Here is a 24772-nt window from a genome sequence, read left to right as displayed (position 1 = left end):
TAATTCTGAATATATTTATTTTTCTTTTTTTTGCCCTCTGTTATTTTCTTTTCCTTTGGAAGACATTTAAAGGATATGCAGACTACCTGTCTCTCCTCCAGACAAAATCCACTCTTTCCTAGCATAGAAAGTAGTTGTCTCCCCCACTGGGAGTTCCTATTGCTATAGCCTCTCTTATTTAATCCTTTTTCTTTTCCTTCTGCTTAATAATGTTAAGCTTCAAAACGAATAAGACTTGCTTTGACCTCAGAGTTAGAGGTCACAGCACTGAAGTGGTAAAAGAAAATCTTTTCTAGAGCCCGGGCATTCAGAACTTCAGTAAAGTACTAGGAAGGCATATCTAGTGCAGCAGTGAGAGAGGACACAAAGTAAGGTTATTTGTTATTGTCTGCAGGAAAGACGAAGTGTTTTGCACTGCTGATGCATCCTTTTTTTAACATCCCAGCCTTTCCATTATCCCCTGTGTTTCTTAGCACAGACGAGAAAGGATTGTTGAAAGAGCTGTTGGCCATACAGTGCGCATTGCAGGCATGGCATATGGCATACCAATGGCTCTATTGTCAGCAAGCCCAAGACCACAGAAGAATGAAACATTGCTGACTTTAACTGAATAGTAGTCTTGGCTAATGAGAAGGAATCCAGCGTAATTTATTCTCTTCCTGGGGAGTGGGAGAGGGAAACAAACCACAAAACCAAAGAACTATTACATATGCTTTTTTAACCACTTGCAGATTAAGAAAGAAAAATTAGTAGTCTCATATTGATTCTATAATGTAAAGCGGAATAATTCTCTATGGAGTTTTTAGAGGGGTAATGGTAGAACTACTTTAAATTCTGGTTCTTTTTCATGCAGTAAGAAAGATTAGGTGTCGGCTGAATTAGCATTTAAACTAACTTGTAGTCAATATAGCAGGATTAACTGCAAATTACAATCTTCAGTTCACTTTTTCATTGTAACTCGCTCATTGTGAGATTTTGCCCAGTTCAACAGATGTTTTGTTTAATACCAACAAGATCCTTTTTCATCTAGAATACAGCTAAATTCTGCTGCAAGACATGGTTAGCTGGTATAAAGATGTAACAGCTAAATTCATGTTTGAACATACATAACAGAGACGTAAAATAAATTGGAGTGTATTTTTCAGCTGGAACAACTGGACATAATTCTAATCAAGTTATTTTGACACACTTCAGCTGTCAAATTTTTTAAAGCACTGTATTTAATTTTGATTTGTGTCCAGAAGATGTAAAAAGTGTCCAGTGAAACATGCACATATATGCTCTCCTAAATACACTTAAGAACAATAAAGGAAGAAGAATAAAAAATATTGAACACTGCATGAGGTTCATTGGTTTTTTTAAGAAAGGTCTTTGGTTTATAAAAGACTGAGAAACTATTCTAAAATCTCTGACTGCAGCTGCTTGTTCCCATCACTAGGTCGAGCTATTACCTCAAAATGAGAAACTCACCCTGCTAGTATTGTTACCAGAAACAGAGGTGTAGAACAAATAAACAAAGGTCTGCAATGAAATATCTAGACTAGCAAATGTAACACTTTGCAGGGTGAAAAATAAACAACTGCACTACCACATCCACTAAGCCGTTCTGTAAAAGAAAAAAAAAATAATAGTGAAAGTAATTTTTCCCATTTTCTCACAGAAGTACACACTAAAATAGAGCTCCCTTCACAGTACGTATCGGTGTCGTACTAATTCTGTTAAATTAAGCAGTACTGAACCCTTCAAATGATCACCTTGTTTCTTCATTATAGCTGCCTATTCTGCTTTTTTCCCTAGGAATTAATTCTGAATTCTGTACAGAGGTAAACCTCTGTTGTTGTTACTGCTGTCATATAAACAATTAAAAGGAATGTCTTTCCTCCCTATTCTTCCCTAGCTAGAAAGTCTAACAACAGACTTTTTAAAAATAGCTTTGTCTCTTTATATACAAAGAGAAGGAATTCTTCCTCATTAGAAAAAGAAAACCAAAAAGAGAAGGAAACCAATGCTAAAGGAACTCAAAATGCAGTATCAATTCAAAAGGATTAAAAGAATTAAAACAATTAATGACAGCAAAGTGGAAGAAGAGTTAGTTCTGCATTCAAACTCTTATCAAACAGTATCTCATCTCTTATCACAGATGCCAGATAATAACGTGGGTATTTCTAGTAATTTAACAGGAAAATTTCCAATATGAATTCCAACATTTTTATTAAGTAGTTTTTTTGGTGGTTTTCTTAAAAAAGAAAAGAAAGATGAGCCAACTAAAATCTTCTATCAGCTCTCATAGAAATACAATTATACAAGAATGATACTTTATAGCAGCATTACTTTGAATCTCCTTTTAGCATAGGACAATCTCCTGAACCCCTTTGCTTTTGCCAGGAACAGCTACGAGATAGGCAAACAAAAGAATGTACTCGCAAGTGTTGGCTACATCTCAAGCTGTTGTGAAATGCATCTCTTTTAATTAGAGATTTTATTATTACAGAATTCATTATTTTATTATTATTATTGTAGGATTTGACAGAGAAAATATTTGCACTTGCCCTGGCTAACTTTTAAGTTGCCTGCATCTGCAAAATAAACGGAAATATACTTATCTATAGAGAAATGCATCAGTAACAAGAATACATACAGAGACATTTTTCTTAAGTGCTTAAAGCACATTTTGCGAGGCCATTTCTATAAATAAATCAGGTCCAGAAAGTAAATAAATTCAAGTACGGGAGGCTGACTGATTATCAGCACACTCGTCAGTGGGATTTACATCCATGCCGAACAGCACTCCTTGAGAAAATCTCTGGGCGAGGTTTACGGGGTAACGCTTGCCAGGAGCTATTTCTAAAGAGCAGTATGGACAAGACTGAAGTTTCAGTCCATCCACAGTGCAGCCCTCCAAGGGAATCCCAGCAGACTTCCTAACCCATCAGTGCTCCTGTGTGCTTCCCACCGTGCTCCACAGCACTGAAAATTAGTGTCATTCTCTCAGTTTTGTGATAGGAAAATCTCATTCTGGTGGGCTACAACACAGCCCTCGATTTACTTTGAACTGAAAAATCTTAAAACTATTACGTCAAAGAATGGTACCTGGCACTGTTTCATCCATAGAAATATGGATGTAGTCCAGAGCATTCTGAAGTAGGCTTTGAGGAAGGTCTGTAAGCACGATGGAAACACTGAGAGGTGCTTTTCTTGCAGAATTTCCAGAATGATAGCTTATTACATTTTGCCTGATATTTGCAATCAAAATACAAAGACATTTAATATTCTTTGATTCTGATAACGAACAAAGCCCCTTTACTTCAATCATTTAAAAAGTGTTCTTTAAAATTCCTCATTTTTAGCAAGATCCAGTGATTAATTAGGAATTAATTCAGCCACTCAAAATGTATCACTCAAGTTTTTGGCACACTCTGAATACTAATCTGTAAGTTCATAATGGTTTCTTTTAAGTCAATTATTTGTTGCAAGCAGATCTGGTTAACATGAATAGCAGTGTAGATTGTACATTGTTTAAATGCAGACAGTACTTCTAGCTTCACAGATCAGTAATGTGTATTATTACATGGCAATTCCACTATTGTTTGTGCAAGAAATACAGTGAGTAAAGTTCCGTATCATAACAGGATATAACAAACTTTCAGCCAGCTGGTGACCTTATGGGTAAAAGGAAGGTGGGGTCATATACCTCAGCATGGAGAACCCTCTTACTTCTTTATTATAATCTGCTTCATCTCACACAGTAATCAGATTACAGTAAATAAGTTAAACTAGTTTTACAGTTCCATATATGGTTCTGACTGTTCCAGGACACTGCAGCAGCAAATCAGTGTGTCCCATCTCAAGTCAAGCGGACAAAGGTATGGTGGAATCACAGAATTGCTTAGGTTGGAAAAGACCTTTAAGATCATTTGGTGGTAAATTGAAACTCCACTTTCCAAAAGGCCTTTGTTCTGCTCTAGGAATTAGAGTAGACATGGATAATTCTAGTACTTGATGTGGTCCAATGTGCCTGCAGCTACAATTTGTGGGTTCATCAGTTGACACAGAATGGGGAACAGGTTCTTCAGAGAGGAATGGCCTCACTGAATCGGAACAGTCAGGTTAGTGGGATTTTTTATAATATTACGCAAACAAGGCATTACATTTAATCTGGTTGTCTGTTTGACTAAATAGTGAACAGAGAATACAGAAGTAGCTTTCAGTCAAAATATACGGAATTATTTTATTATATTCAGCCAAAATATACAGAATTAATATATATTTTCATGGTCTTGCTGATGATCCATAAAAGCAATGGCATAAACGAAGTCAAGATATGACCATTTATAATTGAACAAAATGTTAAAACAAAATAGTTTTCAATGGAAGTATGTAGAATCTGATCTGGTAAAGCTGGTTCCTTGTCAGCCATTAGCGTGTAGAAAGCTGCTTACAGAAGGAAAACACAGTTTCACCACAGATATTTATTAGATATACAATTAAATATTTAAATCTTATGTGTGTAGGCAGTGACTTGCCAAATTGCATAGCCTACAACAGCTGTTGCATTTTCCACCTTAACTTTGTGTCAGCTGATTTAGAAACTTGTATCCTCAGACTCCTGCGCTCAGAAACGAAGAGAGTTGAGATCAGTAGCTGATCTGTAAGTGGGCTTTTATGGTAGGTATGTACTCTGGAGGGCTCTCCAGAGGGCTTAGGGGTGAAGATGCCCACCCAAGTAGCTCATGAAGACCTACCTAGTGATGAGTAAAGGGATTCAGGGCCTGCTTTTGCCCTGCACCTTTTGGAAGTATGCAGGAAACAGTCTTGATGTTGAATACAGCTAGCCCTCCTAAGCAGGGAAAGATCACATTCTTTTGTATATACTGACATGAAGACCAAAGGGATTTATTTTATTTTAAATTAAACTCCTAAAATTTTAATTCACCTTTCATTTATTCCTAGCCACACACACCAGAAGGTAAGTGGTGTGAATCTCATTGCCATATTACCATGATACCAGTGTCCCCCCATCACTGCTGGGCTTTCTCAGTAGCAGAGGAGAGTCTCACGTAGAACTAGCACATCTATATAGAAAGGGACTGTGGTCAAGCAGATCTACACGCCCTGCAAGTAAGAGAGGACACCAGGCCTGCTCCCACTTTCCAACCCAGGCAAGAAAATGACCTTTGCCTCTGCATAGCCATCCAGAGACAGTTCACTGCACAGCAGAAGGTGTGGAAGTGTGTTGGCTACCACCACACATGCAAGACCTCAGAGGGGCTCGTTTCCTTACTTTGAACTGCCACAGACTGCTCATCTATGCCTGAGTATAAAAAACACTTGCTTGTACGGTGGTATGTAAATGTCTCCACAAAATGTTAAACAGCTATTATAACGTGGCCAATCCAGTCACATTTGTTAAAGCACTTTACACAAGTATTAATAGGCAAGCTGTGATTGATGTTTGTTAAATTACCATACATTCCTCCTTCTTTCTCTTTGAAATTTTCATTTCAAACTAGCCTAACAAAAAGTAAAACGGCTCAATGTACACATCAGTATGAAAAAGTGTAGCACTTCATGCATATACACATATACATATGTAATATACATGGGCCACAGTCCTTGATAGTAGAACTCCCATGATGCAAGACTAATCTTAAAGAGTTCACCAAGCAAAATTAAATCTTATGTTCAACTTAACTATGCTGCATTATCTGCAATATGAGACATTTTGAAAACTTCACAATCTATTTCAGAATTTTAAGGCATGCCCTTGACATTGGTGGACAGAACTCTTACGAATTTTTTTTTTTTTTTTTTTTGGGGGGGGTGTTAACGATAAGACAGAAAACTTTATTTTTTTTTTCAACAGCCTTTGCAATTTCTGTTGTCTTTGTTACTGGTTATAGTTTAATTTCTTAATGCCAAACACTCAAACTTCCCCCCTTCAACCAGTATGCTCACTTCTGCACTTTCTTCTATGATGAAACTAGCTCAAGGAGATACCACTCACCAAGTTGTTTGTAATTTTTATTTTAAGGGGGCAGCAAACTGTGGGATTAGGCAGGAATGAGAAAATACGACCTGGAGCCACGTGGGATATGACAGCTTCTTAAGCCAATACAAAAGCCAGCATCTCCTAAATGACCCGATGGGCTGGAGAAAAAAGCCTCAAAGTAGAGGAGAAAGGGGACACCCCCAAGTGAGTAATGGTTTAGGAGAGAGAGGAGGCAGAAAGCAAACACACAGATCTATAGCTATGAAGAAGAAAAGCTGTGGTTTGGACTGAACCCTGGACAGGCTGGAGGAAGGGCTGAGAACCACGGGGAGGGAGGTGATATAGTCGATGTCAAGAGCAGTGTGTATCCAGTGACCTTCATTTACAGGAACACTAGTGGCCCTCAGCATGGGCCGGTGCTCGTTTGCACACACCTGCACCCCAGTTCTATTAAAAAAAAAAACCAACCCAAAAACCTTGTACCTATTAACTGTGGAGCTCCATTAACTCCCCGCTGTTTGCAAAATGCTATCCTTCCGTTACACCTTTTAAATCCACAATCGCTCTTCATATTTAATAGATTTTTCCTGAGGAAAGATATCAAGAGAGAAACGTCAGAGATGTGAAAAAGGCAGGCAGCTTTAGCCAGGGAGATAAGAAACGATTTCAGAGGGCTCGGTTACCTAGCAACGTCCCTTGCAGTTGCCTAATGGCATTTTGGAAGTGCAGCGGCTCCAGACCGGCTGCAGGGAAGGGAATGAGGGGCCGCAAGCCAGCGGAGCTCCGCAGCCCGGCCTGAGCACACGGCACCGCTGCTCCCCGGCACGGCCCGGAGCCAGGTAACGCGGCGGGAGGGCGGGTACAGGCTGCCCGCGGCGCTCCCTGCCCAGGGCTGCCTGAGGAGACCAGGACACCCCGCCGCTGCAAACCTTTGGGTAGTCAAACGGAGGTGACGCTCTCCCGCCTCTCCCGTGCTCCCGCATGCTCCTCGCTTCCCGCCCGGTGCTGTTTTTCCGCCCTCACGCCCCAGAGCCCTGACCGCGCCGCCCAGCATGGCAGGCAAGGCGGCCCCCGCCCTCACTCTGCGGCTGCGGCAGCGGCCCCGGCCGGGGGCGCCCGCCCTCGCTCTCCCCGCAGGGCAGTCGCAGGCTCTGCCCGCCGCCCGGCCCGGCCCGGCGACGTGGCGGCGCTGCCGGCGGCGAGGCGGAGGGGGAAGGCGGGCCGGGCTCCCGTCCCCACGCGCGATTCCCGCGCGGGGGACAGAGCTGCTGGGGGGGGCGCGCTCCCCCTACCGGCCGCGCCCGGTGCCGACGCCGCGCGCGCGAGAGAGCACGAGGGGGAACGAGCGAGCTGCCACGCGGCGGGCCCGCGTGGCGGGCAGGGGTTAACTGCGTGCGCCGGGGCCGGCCACGCCCCCCGGCACCGGCCGCCCAATGAGCAGGCGGCGGGGCCGGGCCGGCCGCCCCCCGCTCGGGGGTGCGCAGCGCGGGGCGGCGGGATGGTGCCGGCGGCGGCGCGGGGCGGCGGGTCTGGCGGCGGCCTCCCCTGCGCGCGGCCAACGGCTGACTGCGGGCCGCGCGGCTGAGCGCGCGCCGGGCCCCCGCCGGGCGGCGAGGTGAGGGGAGGGGGCAGCCCGGCCCGGCCGCGCGGGCGAGCGGCGCTGGGGGGCCGGCGGCGGGTCCCGGGCCGCGCCGTCGCCCGTGGGCAGGCCGGCGGGCAGGCCTCTGAAGGCAGCGCCCTGGCCGGGGAGGCGGCGTGAGGGAAGGTGCGGAAGGTGCCTGCCCGCCGTGACGGGGCGGGAGGTGGTGGCCGGGGCGGTGCGTTTCACCCGGCGGCGGCGGCGGCGGCGGGGGGGTGCGCGCAGGAGCCGCGGTTGCGGGGACGGCAGGTGCCTGGCAGCCCGGGGCGGGGGGGTTCCGAGGGAGGGGTCTCCTTGGAAGCCAGCGAGTCCCTCGGAGCCCCGAGGGAGGGAGCTGCCTTGCGGGGCGGGAGCGGCCGGCTGCTCCCAGCCGTCCGCCGCCTGCTCCGTGTAACGGGGACTTCCTGGGCCGACGGCGCAGTTCCGTGCAGCGCGGGCTGGGTGAGCAGAGGGCTGGGGGCCGGGCGCTGGGCAGGGTGACCTGTTGCTGTGGGAGGGTGTCCGCTGTGGGAATGAGGAAGGAGCTCTCTCTGCCGTCTCACCTGTGCTGCGGGGTTGTTGCACATCTTTCAGTGCTGTTACTGGCCGCCTGCACCCAAGCTGCTTTTGTTGTCTGTGGGTTTTGACAGACCAGCCAAGAGTTGTTGATGGGAAAAGCTCCTCTCCAAAGAAATGCTTAGAACATCAGATTAGTTTCTTTAAAAAAAACACAAAATGTTTTCGAAGGTGAAAAATATAATCTGTGCTTGGTCGATGTGAACTGCTGCGGTTTCCTAGTAATTGTTGATGCAGGCAATATTAGTCAATGTGCAGCTTGTGCACATGCTTCATTTTAGAAGCATATGAATGTGTACGTATAAAGCTTGTAGAAATAATGGGACTTTGAGCAGAAGACCTTTCTTGGGCATTGCACAGCTGATTTAAGGTTTCTGTGTTTTGACTTGAATTATTCTGACGTGTTGCTTGACTGTTAAGGACATGGTAGTAGAGATCAATTTCATTGCTAATTATGCAGCTCTCAAGGAACGTTTATGTTCGGTTTCATGCTGAGGCCTCAGAGCTTCCCCCCTCACTTCTTCAGTAAGGGATACAAGGAAGAGCCAGCTGTCTGTGTAGGCTAGCCATATTTCTCATAGTTAATTTATCAAATCTTAAAGTGATTATGGAATGATACTGAGAAAAACTTGTATAAAAATATCTAGGAGTTATGTCCCGCATTCTGTAAGTTTCAAAATCCCAGATTTGTTTGTGGGGATTTTTTGTTGAACGTGTTTCCTCTTGAAACAAGTTCAAAAACTTACACAGTCTGAGTTTGCTTAGAAGTATTAAATTTAAAGCTTTTTTTGTTTGTTTGGTTGGTTTTTTTAGGAGTGGGCATGGGGCAAGCTTCAGTATCATATATTCCTATTGCATGGGGATTCACTGAGATTACTTTGGTTTAGGAAGGTGATTTTAATCTTGTTGGAACAGCTAGCAAAGTGGGAAATGTATTTTAGATTAAGATGTTAAGAGGCTCATCATCACCAGGACCACACAATGGGGGCAGGGGGGGCGGGGGGCATGAATCTCATCAGAGGAAGCAGCCGCCAGCTCTGTCACTGGAGGGTCATTGGCGCTGTTGCCCGGGTGTTACTCACATCAAGATAAGTCAACAGGAAGGCTCTGGAGGATTGAGGGGGGTAACTGCCTACAAAATGCGGAATGTATTATGGAATGCAGGAGAAGAGCATCTTGTGACTGTACAAAACTTATTATGGGATGCTTAGGGAAGAGACTAAAGGGAACAAGGTGGTTTGAGGAGGAACAAGTAGGGGAAGACAGAAGGGTAAGGGGATAAGGGGCCTGGTCAATTGTAAACAAGTGGCTGGTCAGTATGTTCGGCCATGCCCTGTGCCAGGTTACCACAGCCTGCCCTCCTTTTCACATTAAACTGCATTTCTGTTTTCCTGGATGAGATGACTGCTATGTTAATGTGTGCATACTGATGTCTTAAGTGCCAGCAGCTGGAGTGGTACCATAGGTTAGAGGGAGCTCTCTCCATCTGTCGTGCCAGCGACTGGAGTGAGTGGGAGTCCAAATGCCAGCAACCAGAGTGGGGCCTGTAAGTCACAGAGGCTTGTGTCTGGAGTGCCGGGAACTGGGGAGACTGGAGTGCGTGTGTAGTCTTGGCAAGTATGCCAGTGTGCAGTTGCTAGTGAGTATCATGCAGGGTTAGCCAGTAAGTAGGGTAAGAGGCTTGGGGTTTAGGCAGGGCTTTTGAGGCAGCTCTAAGGGTGGGGCAGGTACTAATGAGATCAGAGGATCTTCAGTTTCGCATTACGAGAGTCCAGGATGTCCAAGCCAGCTACTGGAGGGACTGCAAGATCTGGGATTTGTTTTGGAGGCTCATTTGCATCTGTGTCTGAGCAAGGCAACTGCCGGGGGTCCAAGGGTCGGTTACTGAGTGGACTGAATGTCTTAAGGCCATTGAGTGGGGGATCATGGTATGCCTGTGGGGATCTGCATGTGTGTGTCTCTGGTGAGGAGGTCTGTACCAGCAACTGGAGTGGGACTCTGGGAAGCTGAGGATTCAGGATTGGTTCCTGGATAGATTGAGTGTCTGAGGCCAGTTACTGGAGGGATCCACATTGTGTGTGTGTGTGTATAGTCCCCACTAACAGACTTTTGTCCTGGTCTGCTAGGGAGAGGAGCAGCATAAGGCCAGACCGTGCTTGTATTTGCACGAACAGTTTTTAGCTGCATCGATCTGTATGGTCAGCCACATGTATATGCATGTTTGCATGTGCAATTATGGGAATACATCCTCAGCCTTGTCACTGGCAGAACCTGGGGACATGGAGTTGCAGCAGCCTTGTCTCTGTTCTGTTGCCAGGTTCAGCAGCCCTTAATACAGAAAAATTACTTTTTCTGTAAGTTTGAAGATGCAGAAGTTGTTGACTCACAGAACTTAAATTTGGAGCCAAATCTACAATGGCTGTTAAGTTGTGATAGAATTTCAAAACATTTCTTGGTGTGGTTGTTATGAATAGGGCTACCTATGTGAGTATCTATTTAGGTATATTTGTTTAAGCTGCCGTAATAGGGCAGTGGAGCATATATTAAGTTTAAACATAGGCTTTTGTTGTAGATATTTATTTTAATAGTGTCTGGTTTTTAACTCAAGAGAAGTAAAAATAGAGATCAAAATAAAAATGGGGATCTTGTAGTGACCCGATAGGTTTTTTACTTACCTTTTCCCTCTTGTATGTCATAGAATCATAGTGTGACAGAGTGGTTTGGGTTGGAAGGAACCTTCTAAAGATCTTCTAGTCCAACTCCCTGCCATGAGCAGGGGTGTCTTTCAGTAGATCAGGTTGCTCAAAGCCTCATCCAAACTGGCCTTGAACACTTAAATGTTTTGCATGTCTTGCCCCTGAATAAATCCCTGTATAGAAAAGAATGTCAATAAAGAGTCTCAGTGTAGATACTTATCATAATAACTGACTTCCCTTTTAGACATTTTCTGGTTCTAGTCTAATGCTACAGCATTCAGTTATTTTTGCTGGCAAGTTAAGACTCTATTTATGTCAAATATAAAGATAATAGAAAAAGTGAAGTTTTCCGTCCTGTTTACTGTTGGAGTTTATAAACAATATGAATGCACACGTATGTAGTAGTGGTCCAGTCTGTTGATAAAAAATTGAAAGAATGGTGAGCAGATTATTTTAGAATGGAAACTAACTAAAGGCATTTCATATCAAGTATGAAGTACAGCTTCAGCATTTGTCTCTGCCTGCTCCCAGAAATCCTCTATGCTCATGGAATACTTCAAATCAACTTCTGATTTCCAAATGTGATGAATGTACTTTTTTTATCTTTTAATATTTCCAATACACTTTGGTTTTTTAAGTTATGTAATTTAGTATAATTCCATAGTTTAATAAGTAGCAGATATTTTCAAGTAATTTTCCTTTTTTCTCTCCAAGCAAGAGTAATTTTAACAGCTGTTAGAGCAGATAACTGAAATTGTATGGCAGAGAGACACTTAATATTGAGAAATAGAGCAATGGAGACTTTTTCTAGAAGGTGCTATAGCTATGCCGTGTGCATGCATGGATTATTATTTTTTTCACCTTTTAATATACTGACAGAAAGTATTGTTTTATTCTGGCCCTCTCCCTTTGCACATTTTGAGGGGACATTGTGGTGATAGATGGGGAAGGTGAATACAAAAATAATAATTTTAGTGCTGCTTCTACAGGTAGCCTTGTCCTTAAATCCTTAAATGCTCTGGGGTTGTGCCCTTTTTTTTTTTTTTTTTTTTTTTTTAAGGCACCTGATCTAGGTCCTCATGTTTTCTTCCCAAGTTACTGGCATATAAGACAATAAAAATAAAGCAGGGAACCAAATGTGTTTTTCAAGGCCTGCATCACAAATGGTGATATAGTCAATTTTATACTTTAGGATGTCATGTCAAAAGGCAGTCATTAGTCTGTACCAAGATGTGGTACTGAACTGAGGGAAGACAGCATATGAATAAAAAAAAGTGTATAGTGTTCTTTTTCGTTTTAAAGAACTACAACTCCTTACCAACCACAGTTATAATTATGTGAATTTGTTGCAACCTTTTAAGTTTCTTGATTTTTATTTTGTGCTTCGAGTTGTGCTTCCAGTTTTCTTTCCCTTTTCTAGCAGTGTGGAAAGAAAAACATCTTAAGAGCTGCTTTGCTCCCAAATTATCTAGATTTGCATGGGTGCAGTAAATGTGATGATTTCTGAAATTGCCAACCTAACAACGTGCATGCCTGCATCCTGTCCTCTCTGCTTTCCGTTCAGGAGAGCACTCAGACAGACAGAAAGCTGGTATTTGGAGGGTGTGTTTCTGCAAAGTGATTCATGCAGCTTGCTTGGGGACAGTCTTTTTCCAATAGACTCTGCACAGCCAATGACATAAGTGGTTGCAGGCTAAATGAGTTGTTTTAGGGGCTGTAGCTCTTTTCCGATCGATGGTTTTCATTGATGCTCTGTACATTCCATAATTTTCTTTTTTTGGCTCCCTAACTAACTAACTAGAGTTCTGCCCATGGGCATTAAAAATGATCCCGATGGAGGGAACATCATCAACTTGTTTGTAAGGCTCTGGCTTAAATCCAGTATATATTAAACAGTCAACGTTTTTGTAGTTTAGTCGTGAACTGTTAGAAAATATCTCAGTCCTTTGCAAAGACGAAAAAGCCTCAGGCCTCAACAGCCTGAAATTGGTTTGCAAGTGTTTAATATATACAAATTCACACTTGTTTTGGATTTATAAAGCTCACTTTATGCAGGCGTGGATGCTGATTTCATTTTAATTTTGTAAAAATGGTCAGCCAAGTCCTTTAGTTTTTGAGGAGCAAGGGTGTGGCTGAAGTGAGGTGGTGTATTTTTTTATTTATTACTGGAATACAAGGGTTTTGATACGTAGAAGAGGCCTTGAGTCTGATGTGTTTTGTCTTCTTCCTCCAAATGCCTTTTGAAAATGGGTGGTTCTGTATGAAAATGCAGAATGTCGTCTTACGCTTCCTTCTGAAAGTCTGTCTTCAGTATTTCCTAAAATTGGAAGGAAAATGCCCTATTTTGAGAGTAGATTTGCTTTTATACCACTTCAGAATCTGCTTACGTTTGACATCTGTTAAAGAATTCCTATAATATGCTTACTCCTGGAGTTTAAGTACATCTCAGGCCTGTATTCTATCTTGACCTGTAGATTGCCTTTGATCACCATCTTTTAGCTTCGTAAAATACTTGGGTATTACCTTTTAAAGCACAGATTTCTTGGAATGAAAAAAATAAAGAAGTGAACATACATTACAATTATATGTTTAAGGTATTGCACTTTTTATACGTTCTTGTATAAATATTGTATTAATATAATGAATGTTTTTTGTATATACAATCACTATTGTGATTTTTTACTGTCTTTTATAATTTTAAGCTAAAGGATATACGATAGGCTCTTTGTTCTAAATTTATCAGTGGTTGTAGAATTTTATATGACTTTTTGCATTGCTCTTGTACTTAAACTTCCATGCAAACCTAGGGGAGCTGAAGCTCAGATAGAACTGAGATCTCTAGTTCTAGAGATTTAGTCCTTGATTTCTTGCTATAGTTTTAGATTTGATTTCTGCATTAAGTGGCTTTAAGCTTAATGTATTCTTCATTTGTTTTTGACAGTGTATTACCTTCAGGAGATGGCCTCTTCTAAGTCTTTGATGAACCTTCTAACCTTCACTTTTGGATCAGCAATAGGATTTTTTGTGTGCTATCTTCTGTTTAGCATTATACTAGAAGAACAGGTTAAGATCCAGCCTCACGTCCTTCACAATGATCCACATGGTCAACACTCAGCAGATATTGATAACAATCAGCTGCAAGGACAAATGAATTTCAATGCAGACTCTGGACAGCATAAAGGTATTTTGTTATGCCTGACTAATTATATAATATGCTTCCTTTTCATGCATTGCAAAATGTTGCTTTCTTCACTGGCAAGAATTTGTATGAATCCTTTTTTTTTTCACTTTCCCCATGTTCAGGTTACATCTGAATAAGTGTTCTCCTGAGGTCTACTGAATGGTAGTTTTCTTTGTTTACATTATTTACAGTAGTGATTTTTTTCCTTAGAGCCCAGCTGTTGAACAAATGTGTGTATCCAGACTTTTGTGGAGCAGGATCTTCACACATAAACTATTGACATTAAATGAGGGTTTTGCTAAGCAGATATACTTGCTAGCATTTTAGATGTGACTGAACTGTTTTTTAGCTTTAAGAAACTAATTTTGGACAACTTCTAACTTTTGATCTAGCTTCTTAGATACAGCTAAAAAAAATAAAAAAAGAAATTAACTTTTTGAAATTATTAGTAAAACTTGGAATTGGGGTGAGCTGAGGGGGCAGAGGGGGTCACTATGGGCATTGTTTGCCAAGCTGGTTTATGCAGCAGTCCAAACGCAGGTTGCTGTTTGCAGTCACAAAACAGGCAAATTCTGTTGCACTTTGGTTTGTTTGTTTTTTCCAGAGAAGGTAGACCCTTCCAATGTTTCAGGCATACATTTACATTTGAGGCATCTCATTAAGTTAGTTCCTTCTAAATACAGATAGTGCCTGTGTTGGCACAGTCTGGATGAGAAAAAATGCAGTATAATGCATTTGCTGAAGACTATGATAATAAGTAATTTGCTATTTAAAAGTATTTAATCTGCAAACTTTGTAAGACAAGTTTATGAGTGTTTCACATGTAATTGTAGAACATTGTTACAAAGAAATCTGATCTGTTGTTGCATGAATTATAAGCAGTATTATTTTAGGACAAGTTATACAGACCTCATTCTCCACTGAATATTCTTTTACATGAGTTAAAGTAATGTATCAAATGAAAATGTTTCTTTGAGGGAAATGAATGCTTTGGCAGCGTGGAAAACATTGTTATGCAGCTGAGATGACTGTGTCTATTCTGTTGTATTGTCTGCAAATAAAAACATTTTGGCACAACAATAATACTAGTTTCATAGCATCCTAATTTATTTAATCTGAATTTTTTACAAATAAGATTTAACTTGATTTGATGATAAATTCTTTCTTTCTGGCTTGCCATCTGCTTTTTCCTTCAAAAATATATGGCTGTTTTAGAAACATTTGTTAGGTTTTGTTGATTCATATGAATATATGTAACAGAGCCTATTACTTTTTGACCTTTTTGTGTTGTAATCGTTGTGCTCATTGTGAATGGCAAAAATATTCAGCTTTTTGATTTTTATTAGTCCTTCAACAACCATAAAGAGGTTACCTCCAAACAGTTTTTATGTACTAATCAAGGTTTTCTAAAGCCACAGTTCCCTGAACAAATACCCATTTTGATGTGGCTCATATGCTGTCCTTTATCCTGTTAAATGGAAGTAGCTTTAAAAATTTTAGGTTCTTGGTTTTAGGGGTCTTGTTTGTTTTCTTCCCAAATCTAACATTAATTTCATTAACTGGTACATTGATAATAAGCAAATGCCTCTTTTTCTCTCTGTGTCTTTTCTGATCTAGAAACATGTCAGGGGAGGTTGCTCTTAGCTTGTTTTACAATCAAGTCTAATACTTGTTTGGAACTTTCCTTTTTTTTCTTTTTTTTTTTTTTTAGATGAGAATAAAAATATTGCAGAGGGACTGTATCAGAAGGTGAAAATACTGTGTTGGGTCATGACTGGTCCTCAAAATCTAGAAAAGAAAGCCAAGCATGTTAAGGCCACTTGGGCCCAACGTTGTAATAAAATACTTTTTATGAGCTCTGAGGAAAATAAAGACTTCCCAACTGTGGGACTAGAAACCAAAGAAGGCAGGGACCAACTGTACTGGAAGACTATTAAAGCTTTTCAGTACGTATATGACCATTATTTTGATGATGCTGATTGGTTTATGAAAGCAGATGATGATACATATGTTATATTGGACAATTTGAGGTGGCTTCTTTCAAAATACAGTCCTGAACAACCAATATACTTTGGAAGAAGGTTTAAGCCATATGTGAAACAGGGCTACATGAGTGGAGGAGCAGGATATGTTCTGAGCAAAGAAGCTCTGAAGAGATTTGTTGCTGCATTTAAAACAAACAAATGCTCTCACAGTTCCTCTATCGAAGACCTAGCATTAGGAAAATGCATGGAGATCATTAATGTGGAAGCAGGAGATTCTAGGGATACAAGTGGCAGAGAAACCTTTCATCCCTTCGTTCCAGAACATCACTTAATCAGAGGATACCTACCAAAAACATTCTGGTACTGGAATTACAACTATTACCCAGCTGTAGAGGTGAGTCCTTAGGAACCCATTTGATGAAGTACATCTTACCGTGTGTATGATGTGTGAATTAGCAGTTTAATAGCAGCTCGGTACGGTTTAGAAAAGATGGTTTTGTTGTGATATCCCATGATAACACCTGTGTAGATGTTAAATACACTGATCAACTAAAAATTGATGCTAATAACTTAATGTTTCAGAAGAGCTAGTTAGTCTTAATTATTGCTGTTTTGCTGTGTTCTGTGGCCAGCAAAAAATGATGAAACCTTTCTGACAAGCTTGTCTAGTGTCACCACTACTACCTTCCTTGCAAAGTTGTTTTGTTTTGTTCCCTCCTCTCTCTCAGACGGTGCTCCAGCCATCCAACTACTAGTGTGCAGTGAGAACAGAGATCAGCGTGATTCATTCCAAGGTGTGTGTGCCCACTGTACTGAGCCAGGTCAAACAGTATGGCTTAGTTACATTAAAGCCTACTGAAAGGAAAAGTGGCACTGACACACTTTTATCTTCTACCCAACAGCAAACTTTGCATAAAACCTATAGAAATAGAACAGATTTTGAGACTTGCTCATGGTAGTTGGTTACCATTGTCTAAGAGATTCCCAAGTTACTGGAGGGGCTGCTGGGTAACGGTAGATGTGACCGTACTGCCTGCTGGACATTTTCACTTCAAATGGAGGTAGATGTGCTGCAATACACTTCTCTTATCACTGATAACTGTATGCAGTGTTACCTGGCTTGAACACTGGTAGCTGCCTTGCACTCACTTTTTTGTTGAAGGTTGTTAAAGTGTACATGAAATGAATTCCATTGAAAAGATTACAGAAGAATGAATGCTGCCTAGAAATGAAATAAAAGCATGACTCAAACAAGGAAACACGATTAGATTTCCTTGTGTAGTATTACTGGACTCTTACATCCCTTCTGCAGAAGTGGAGGGAAGCATGAGAGCTGGCAAAGCTTTTTTTTTCTTTTTAATTCTTTTTAGTAGCAAGAAAAATTGCTTTTACAAGCTGAAACATTCTTACTGCAAGAACTTCAGATTGTTCTTTGTGTTCCACATCTGAAATCTCTGGTTTAAAAAAAAAGAAAAAAAAAAAGGAAGAAAGAAAAGAGAAGGGATGGGATGAGAGAGCAGGGTGCTACTTGAAATTTAAGTGATCTGAAAGCATTATGCATTGTAAACTTCGTCAATTGTATAATCTGTGATGTGGCTGCTTTTTTAGGAGCTGTGGACAGTTCCATCTGTAGCTAATGTAGTGGTGGTGGGGATCCATAATGGAAATCGCTTATTTGATCTTGTCCTATCACGCTTTGTTTGGATAGAGACTACATTGTCTGGTATCAAAAACAAGCTATATTGATCAAGCTTAGTAATGATTGAACGAGTAACAATTATATAATAGCTGTTGTCATCAGTGTCTTTAAATACTTAATCTTAGTTCCAATTAGAGTTGGAATATTAGCGGCTCTGTAACCAAATCTGGTGAAAACCCCTCCCTCAAAACTATATTCCAGAAAAGTGTTCTCAAAGCTGAATTTGAGATAGAAAATACAAGTTGTAACAAATGTTAATGATCTTTTAGCTCTTAAAAATGCTTGGTAACATCCATGAAAGTAATAAGCTTTTAAAAAAAGTTCCAAAATTTAATTTTTACAACTTTGTGTATGTAGGAAGTTAGATACTGATAATTTTACTGAACTGTAATGTGTGAACACACACAGGTGCATGTGCACACACATTTGGTTTATATACTATGAGTGGATGCTGTCATGAGTAACAAGCATGTATTGTTACATATATAAACACAATGCATTTAGACCTTCTTGCTGCTGCTTTGTTTTCTTTCAAAACTGACACAAAAAAAACCAAAACCCCTCTGACATTGAGGGCAGCTAGCTTTTTCGCTGGGTTGATTACAGAAGCAATAGGCTTTCCAAACTTTATTTTGGAAAGATGCTTTGGCACATATGTCTGATATTATTAGGCAAGCAAAACATAAGTTTTGAAGTATATGTATGGCTGATAGCAAATTTCTTACCATGAAATCAGGTATGTGTTTGAATTCTTCCTGGATCTTTAATCCACGGCATGCTTTGCATTTCTTGCTGATTATTTTGAATTGTTTTGTGTTTTAGGGTCCTGGATGCTGCTCTGATCTAGCAGTTTCATTCCACTACGTTGACTCCATGACTATGTATCATTTGGAATATTTGATTTATCATCTCCGTCCATATGGGTATTTGTATAGGTACAATCCTGATTTGACAAAGAGTCCGGAAGAGCAGAGCAAAAATGAAGCACTGGAAGACAAACAAAAGCTAAAGCAAAAAATCTCTGAGAAATAATTGATTTTTGAAGAAAACAAGAAGAAGCCAGTACAATGAATAAGAGTCTTCTCAAACTCCTGCATGAAGCTTGTGGACTAAAATGACTCATAGCAATTATTTGAAAAATCATGTTGGCAGTACTTCCTGTCACTGTCTGTGTAAAATAGTCTGGTGCTGGCTTTGACTGGGATAGTGTGACCTTGCAGCCCTGCTCATGAAGATTTGAGGCCCTAAAGCTATGAAATAGGAGGTGGTTCTGGTACACTAATATCTGGAAGAATTTGTATAAAAAACGTAGTGGACAGGTTCAAAGGTAATCATACAGTATTTATGTTCCTTTTTCTGTTCTCCTCTTATTTCCTTCCAAATGTTCTGTTAGGTCAGTTCTAATATTAGAAATCAGGTGCTGCACGATCAAATACTTCATGATGGCTTTCTCTAGCATTCTCAGAGAGGCATGAAAACAGTCAAGTCTACTTTGCCTTAATCTTAATGACAGACTGGTTATTGTGAATAGGCAGGGATCCACCCAAAAGATTAATCTGAATTGTTTCAGAAATGGAATTAATTGCTATGAATTATTTAAAAAAAAATTAAGTCTCTCTTGTACAAAACAATATGAAGTTGGATCACTACTGTTTTAGGGGAGAAATCCAGAAATAGTTACTGTTGTTTAAATTGCTGAGGTGATGCAAGACATTTACCTGTGGTTTTTTTTTTTTTTGTGTTGTTGGTTTTTTGTATTAACTTATCCTGTTGGTTGAATGGATATAAAAATCTCAGAATTTTTCAGCATAAAATAAGGTAGATGCTTTTCAAAATACAAGTCTCTCTTCCATCACACCTTCCAGGTAAAACAGAAAGTATAGTATCTTACCAAAGTTACATTACAATAACTTGGTTTCAGCCAGTATTATAGCTTGTTGCCATTTAATTTTAACATTGCTTTAATTGTGGCGTTACCTTATTCATTAAAATTTTACAGATACAAACCAGTCCTATTTTAAAGCTGCAGCGAAGCCAATTTGACTGTTTCCCTACGCTTCTAGTTTATTTGGCTGAAGTACTTAATTTCGCTTTCATGAACGTTCCGTTCCCTGTCCCCCGCCGCCCTGTAGAGAATTTCTTCTGTGTCTGCTCCTTGTTACCTTTTCAGAACAAAGTGTTAAATGATCCTTATTTCACTCTTTTTGAAGCTGAAGTATGTAGTTATTCAGGTAAGCCAGCCTGAATGCAGGAATCTTTCGAAGTGCATTACTTTCTCCACTACTTTATGAGTATCTCTGCCTCTTAACTGAAAACACTTTCTTGGTGTGGGACAAAATAGGTGTGTTAATTACTGAAAAATTTTTAGAGGCCAAGCCTATGTTTTATATAGTTAACATAAAACTTTGTGATTTTCTCTTTTTAAAATGGAGTGAATAGCAGCATGGGAGATGGGATTGAGTTTGACATGTTGTGTGTCTTTATTCCACACTTAACAAAAGTTTTTTTCATCTTTTTATCGCTTTTCACCTTCATCATATTGATGAATTTGGACATAACCTAATTACCTCCAGTCATTGTTTTGGAAAGGGCACATACTGGTAGCAGACAGCCTTACTTACTACTGCTGTCCTTCAGGATGTTCCTGGAAGAGGATGTTACCATAAAGTACTGGATTTTTTTTTCCCAAAGATAGTTCTTGTACAGATTGGGGTTCTATCTCTTGTCCAGCAGTAGCGAGTTATGACTTCCTTTCTGACCATTGCTCTGCAGCATGATGACAATTACTGAAATACCTCATGGAGTTAGAATATTACATACATCTTCCCCGCCTGAATATAGGCTGGGTTCATACATAAGTATTAGTTAAACAAATAGTTCCTGCATGGTTAAATCTGTTAGTCTTTTATGAGCAAGACTGCCTCTGAAACATTGAAAGGGACACGAGCTTTATTGTATGTTGACTTAAGTAAAAAATTGTAACTGCATTTGTTTAAAAAGGAAGAAGTCTGCAGTTTGCTGTAGTCAGAGGCACGCTTGTCCAGAGGGAGAGCGGATGGTACCGTGTTGAGAGGTGCATCATTACGTGAGCTAAGTGTTTATCCCATAATATTGTGAAATCTATATGGTATTGAGAACTGAAGTGGCATTGTTCAAACATGCGATTAAAAATTTCTGGAATGCTTAAGGAAGTTATAAAATGAAATCAAGATCCCAACTTAATCTCTTTGTAAATTCAGCCCATGCGCAACTATGCTGTTCCTTTATCACTACTTTCTTCCTCAGTTCATCCGTGGGGATTTAAAGATTTTCTGCCACAAGAGGCAGAACTAATCTTGCATATTTTCTGCAGATTTGTGTCCAGTGTTTGCCCTGTGCTGCCCTGTGAAGCGTCATTTCCTCTTCATGTTCCTTGCTATCCTGTCTTTGGGTCTTCAATTTTGTCATGCATAAATCTCGAGTGGACAAAAGGAAGCAGGCAGCGAGACGTTTGAGCTCCACACAGGTTGGTGGCTGAGGTGGCAAGTTAAACCAGCTGCTGCTGAGCTCATGGTGAACCCTTTTCTTAGCAGAAGTTCCAAGTCTCATCTGCTGCCTGCCTGGGGCTTGAAATTTAGCAGAGCGAGGCAGGAATGTCCCTTTCCACAAAACATGCAGGACCTCAGGGGGAATGGAGAAATAAATTAATGTGTTCCATTTCTTGAGGGAGTAAAGCTAAGAACATACTACATTGTCATAAATAGGTGGCCTATCTGGAGAAATAAGTGTAGCCTTTTCTTCAAATGTCCATCCTTTGTTTTAAAGTGTCCTTGCACTTAGGCCTCTGAATCTATTTCTTCTGCCTTTCTAACAGCATGGCAAAGATTTTTTTAATTTTTTTCCCTCCTTCCAGACAAGCTAGAAAAAGATTGGTTTTTACATTCTGTGATTATAACAGAGGACTGTTGTTCTCTGTTGAATTGTATTGCCATAACAATGAGCTGATACCTCTGAAATAATTGGTTTGTATCTTACAACCTTCAAAAGTTTCAGTAGACGATGCTGGAATGTGAACAGTATAAATTTCACGTACAATATTACACTACTAGTAGTAGTTTGTTATTTCACTCTCAGGTCTTTGTGCTATGAGAAAGTATTTATTGAGTTTGAGTATTTCTGCAGCCCAGGGAGGCTACCGTATTTCAGGTGGATAGACCGTTCCGAAGCACAGCAACAGAGGCTCTCTTAGGCTGTACAGATTTACTGCTTTGTGTTGTTTTGTTTCTAAAAGAGGCTTCTTAATTACATAAAACCTAAAAGCTTCCATTGGCACTGTAGTGATTTAAGTGACCCATCTAAAAATTTTGAACTAGTTTTCTTGAAATTACTAGGCATCAGTTGTTTGCACTTGGATGTGGGAATGTCACTTAGTGTAACTGAGTAACATTTTAACCTTGTGGTAAGTGGATTTTTTTTTTAATTTTTTTTTTTAGTTCAGAAAGAATGAAAATGGCAAAGAGTTACCTTCTGATCACCATTCTTAACTAGAGGATAGTATTACTCTTTCTCTGAAAGGAGAAAAAAAACCCCAAACCAATTTTAATCTTCTTTTACTCCCAATTCCTTTGTGCAGTCTGTATTGGCTTTACTTAGGAGGTTAAATGCTGGTGATGTTGGCACCGTTTCTCATTTTGTGGAAGTTCCTTTCCCGGTATCTTTTGCCTTTAAGGACACTTTCTTTGTTTTGCTTCGGGGGGTATACATTAAAAATCACTTCTTCTTCTTCACATGTTGCTGTTTGTTCTGTTACACTTCCAGAAATAAAAATCTTAGTGTGTAGCTGATAGACCTCTTATAAACAGTTTGCTATCCAAGCAGGGCGTGTTACCTTCGTGCGACAGAAAAGTGCGGGTTGTTTCTCTGATGTGCCTGCTGCTGATGTTATAGTGCTTGTACAGATGAAAATAGATCTGTCAGTACAGGACCACTCGGAAAGGCGGTTTTGTCCCTTTTCTGTCAAGAAAAGCTTCTGTGGAACTCCAAAAGCGTAATTTGCTTTGTTTTACCATATTGTATTTAAAACAATCCACAAATGTTATTAATGCTCTAAAAGAATGGAATATTGCTGCTGGACAGTACATGCCACTTAAAACCTGTGAATGTTTCACTTTGCAATTGTAAGTAGTCATGTCCCTAATTGCAGATATAAGTTGGTGACTTGTCTGGAATGATCACCATAAGGATTTGTTTCTTAAATACGTTCTTTGAAGTGCCTTTGACCAATTTTTAGCATCAAAATTAAGTTGAGAATTGAATAAATAAAATAAGTTATCTCATACACAGTTCATGTCTGTCTTCATTTACCCCTCCTGTATGCTAGCAGTGTAGCATAGCAGCACGGTTTAGTCTAATAAAAACATTCTTACTTTTTTTCTTGGCTGGGTCCGGGAAAAGTAAAAAAAGCTTCTCACATTTGCTTTGTTTTCTGTTACTATATTTATGCTATTAACAAATGGCAAGCTACCTTGAAAACAAAGGTGGTATTTTTTTGAAGTGTAAAATTAATCACAAATGCTAGTAGTAGATTCACATAAGCAGGCTGTTGTTTCTGCATTGTCCTGATGTTTCAGTGTTTCCACATTGTTACAGAGTGCTGAGTGAACTGATTGTAGCTGATGCCTCAGAGATAAAGCAGAGCTGCTCAAAATTAACCACTGGTTTTAAAAAGGATTTATTCTTTCAGCGAACCTCTTGTGGAAAAAAAAATCCTGCTAAGATTTAAATGTTGTGCTTTCTAACCTAGCTTTCTGCTGTTCATGCAGAATAATATTGACCAGCAAAGAATATTTCACGTACGCAGATGGGAGGTGTTTTTACATCTGAAACGCTGGTTGTTGGACATGGTAGGCACAAGCAGGGTACAGCTGTGTTTCATTACCTTAAGTACTGTAATAGACCCTGCTAGTACTATTAACCTGGATTAATTATTTCATTTCAAAGTGCAGGAAGTATGTGACAACCAATTTAACTGTGCCTAAAAGCTAGAGTATTTCAGCCAAGGAACAACAGCCAATTGAACAGACAATAAAAGCTCCTCTGAAGTTTCAGGCTTAGGTTATGCTTTTATGTGATGCTACTCTAACTTTCAACTGTCGGGGTCAAACTAGATCTGGCAATTGCAGGGCGGTGTGAGTACTGGAGCAGAACAAGAACTACAGCTCCTACTGTGGAGAAAAAAAAGTTTTGTAAGTGTGGGTTTGCTTTGCTTGTTTGTGTGTTTTTTTTTTTTTTTCTTTCCATATGTGTAACAGACTATGCGTATTTGACTACCAGAAGTTGTAGACTCAAGTGAAATATCTTGAAATGAAGATCAGCTTTTGTAACCTGCTGGCTTACAGAAAGCTTCACTGGCTCGAGGGAATTTTCCTGAAGTTCTTCTCTGTGCACTAGCCTGAACTAAAAATAAATTTAAGTAAATATCTTACACCCAGGGACTGCTACATATGTTCTGAACTGTGGGAAAGATAAGCCTGCCTATTGCTGTTACAGCTCTTGCTACAAAACACTTCACAGTCTTTCCTCCTTTTTGACAATGGTTCACATTATGAGGCCCTTCTGTGGGTTCCAGAAATTTGGTTGCGAGTGACTCATTCTGACAACTATATGAGGAACAAGTGAAAAAATCAGTGTGCCCTGCAGTGAATGTTTTCATTGTTCCATGCGTAAAGTACTTTAACATAGACCTGGGAAAACAGCTGGATCATGGGATCTTACTTCTAGGTTAGGCATTTATAAGTGAAAAGTGGTTATTTAATTCAGAAATGTAGCCTGAGCTCTCCGTTTTTTGAGCTTTCTAATATATATATTCCTGCAATACTGCTTGAAATGCCAATAAAAATAAATTGTAGAGATGCTCTCAACACTGGTTAGTCAGAAAATCATGGGAGGGCGTCTACTTCTAAGTAGGCTTTTGTTAGCACTGCAGTTTGGATCTGACGTGGTTTTGAGCTGTGACCACACACTATCCTTTTAACTCTTCTCTCCAGACT

General features: G+C 40.3%; 1 protein-coding gene and 1 long non-coding RNA gene across 5 annotated transcripts; one reads left to right on the top strand and one right to left on the bottom strand.

Moving 5' to 3' along the window:
- Positions 1–4285: 4285 nt before the first annotated feature.
- Positions 4286–6789, bottom strand: LOC121086961. Its single transcript, XR_005827490.1, has 3 exons — positions 6673–6789; positions 6473–6576; positions 4286–6161 (listed from the first exon to the last, which is right to left on the bottom strand). It is a non-coding gene; the product is annotated as an uncharacterized LOC121086961 (long non-coding RNA).
- C1GALT1 (core 1 synthase, glycoprotein-N-acetylgalactosamine 3-beta-galactosyltransferase 1) lies at positions 6734–23061 on the top strand. Of its 4 annotated transcripts, none has more exons than XM_040591457.1 (4): positions 6734–6828; positions 13821–14060; positions 15772–16439; positions 18567–23061. In XM_040591457.1, the coding sequence occupies exons 2-4, from the start codon at positions 13838–13840 to the stop codon at positions 18774–18776; spliced, it is 1101 nt and encodes a 366-aa protein (XP_040447391.1). In that variant the 5' UTR covers positions 6734–6828; positions 13821–13837; the 3' UTR covers positions 18777–23061. The 4 variants fall into 4 exon arrangements, with proteins under 4 accessions (XP_040447391.1, XP_040447389.1, XP_040447392.1 ...); XM_040591455.1 differs by lacking the exon at positions 6734–6828 and adding an exon at positions 7490–7604; XM_040591458.1 differs by lacking the exon at positions 6734–6828 and adding an exon at positions 7732–7754.
- The last annotated feature ends 1711 nt before the right edge of the window (positions 23062–24772 follow it).

Source organism: Falco naumanni, chromosome 4 (genome assembly GCF_017639655.2).
Source record: "Falco naumanni isolate bFalNau1 chromosome 4, bFalNau1.pat, whole genome shotgun sequence".
NCBI classification, from domain to species: domain Eukaryota; kingdom Metazoa; phylum Chordata; class Aves; order Falconiformes; family Falconidae; genus Falco; species Falco naumanni.
This window is presented reverse-complemented; position numbering and strand designations above follow the sequence as displayed.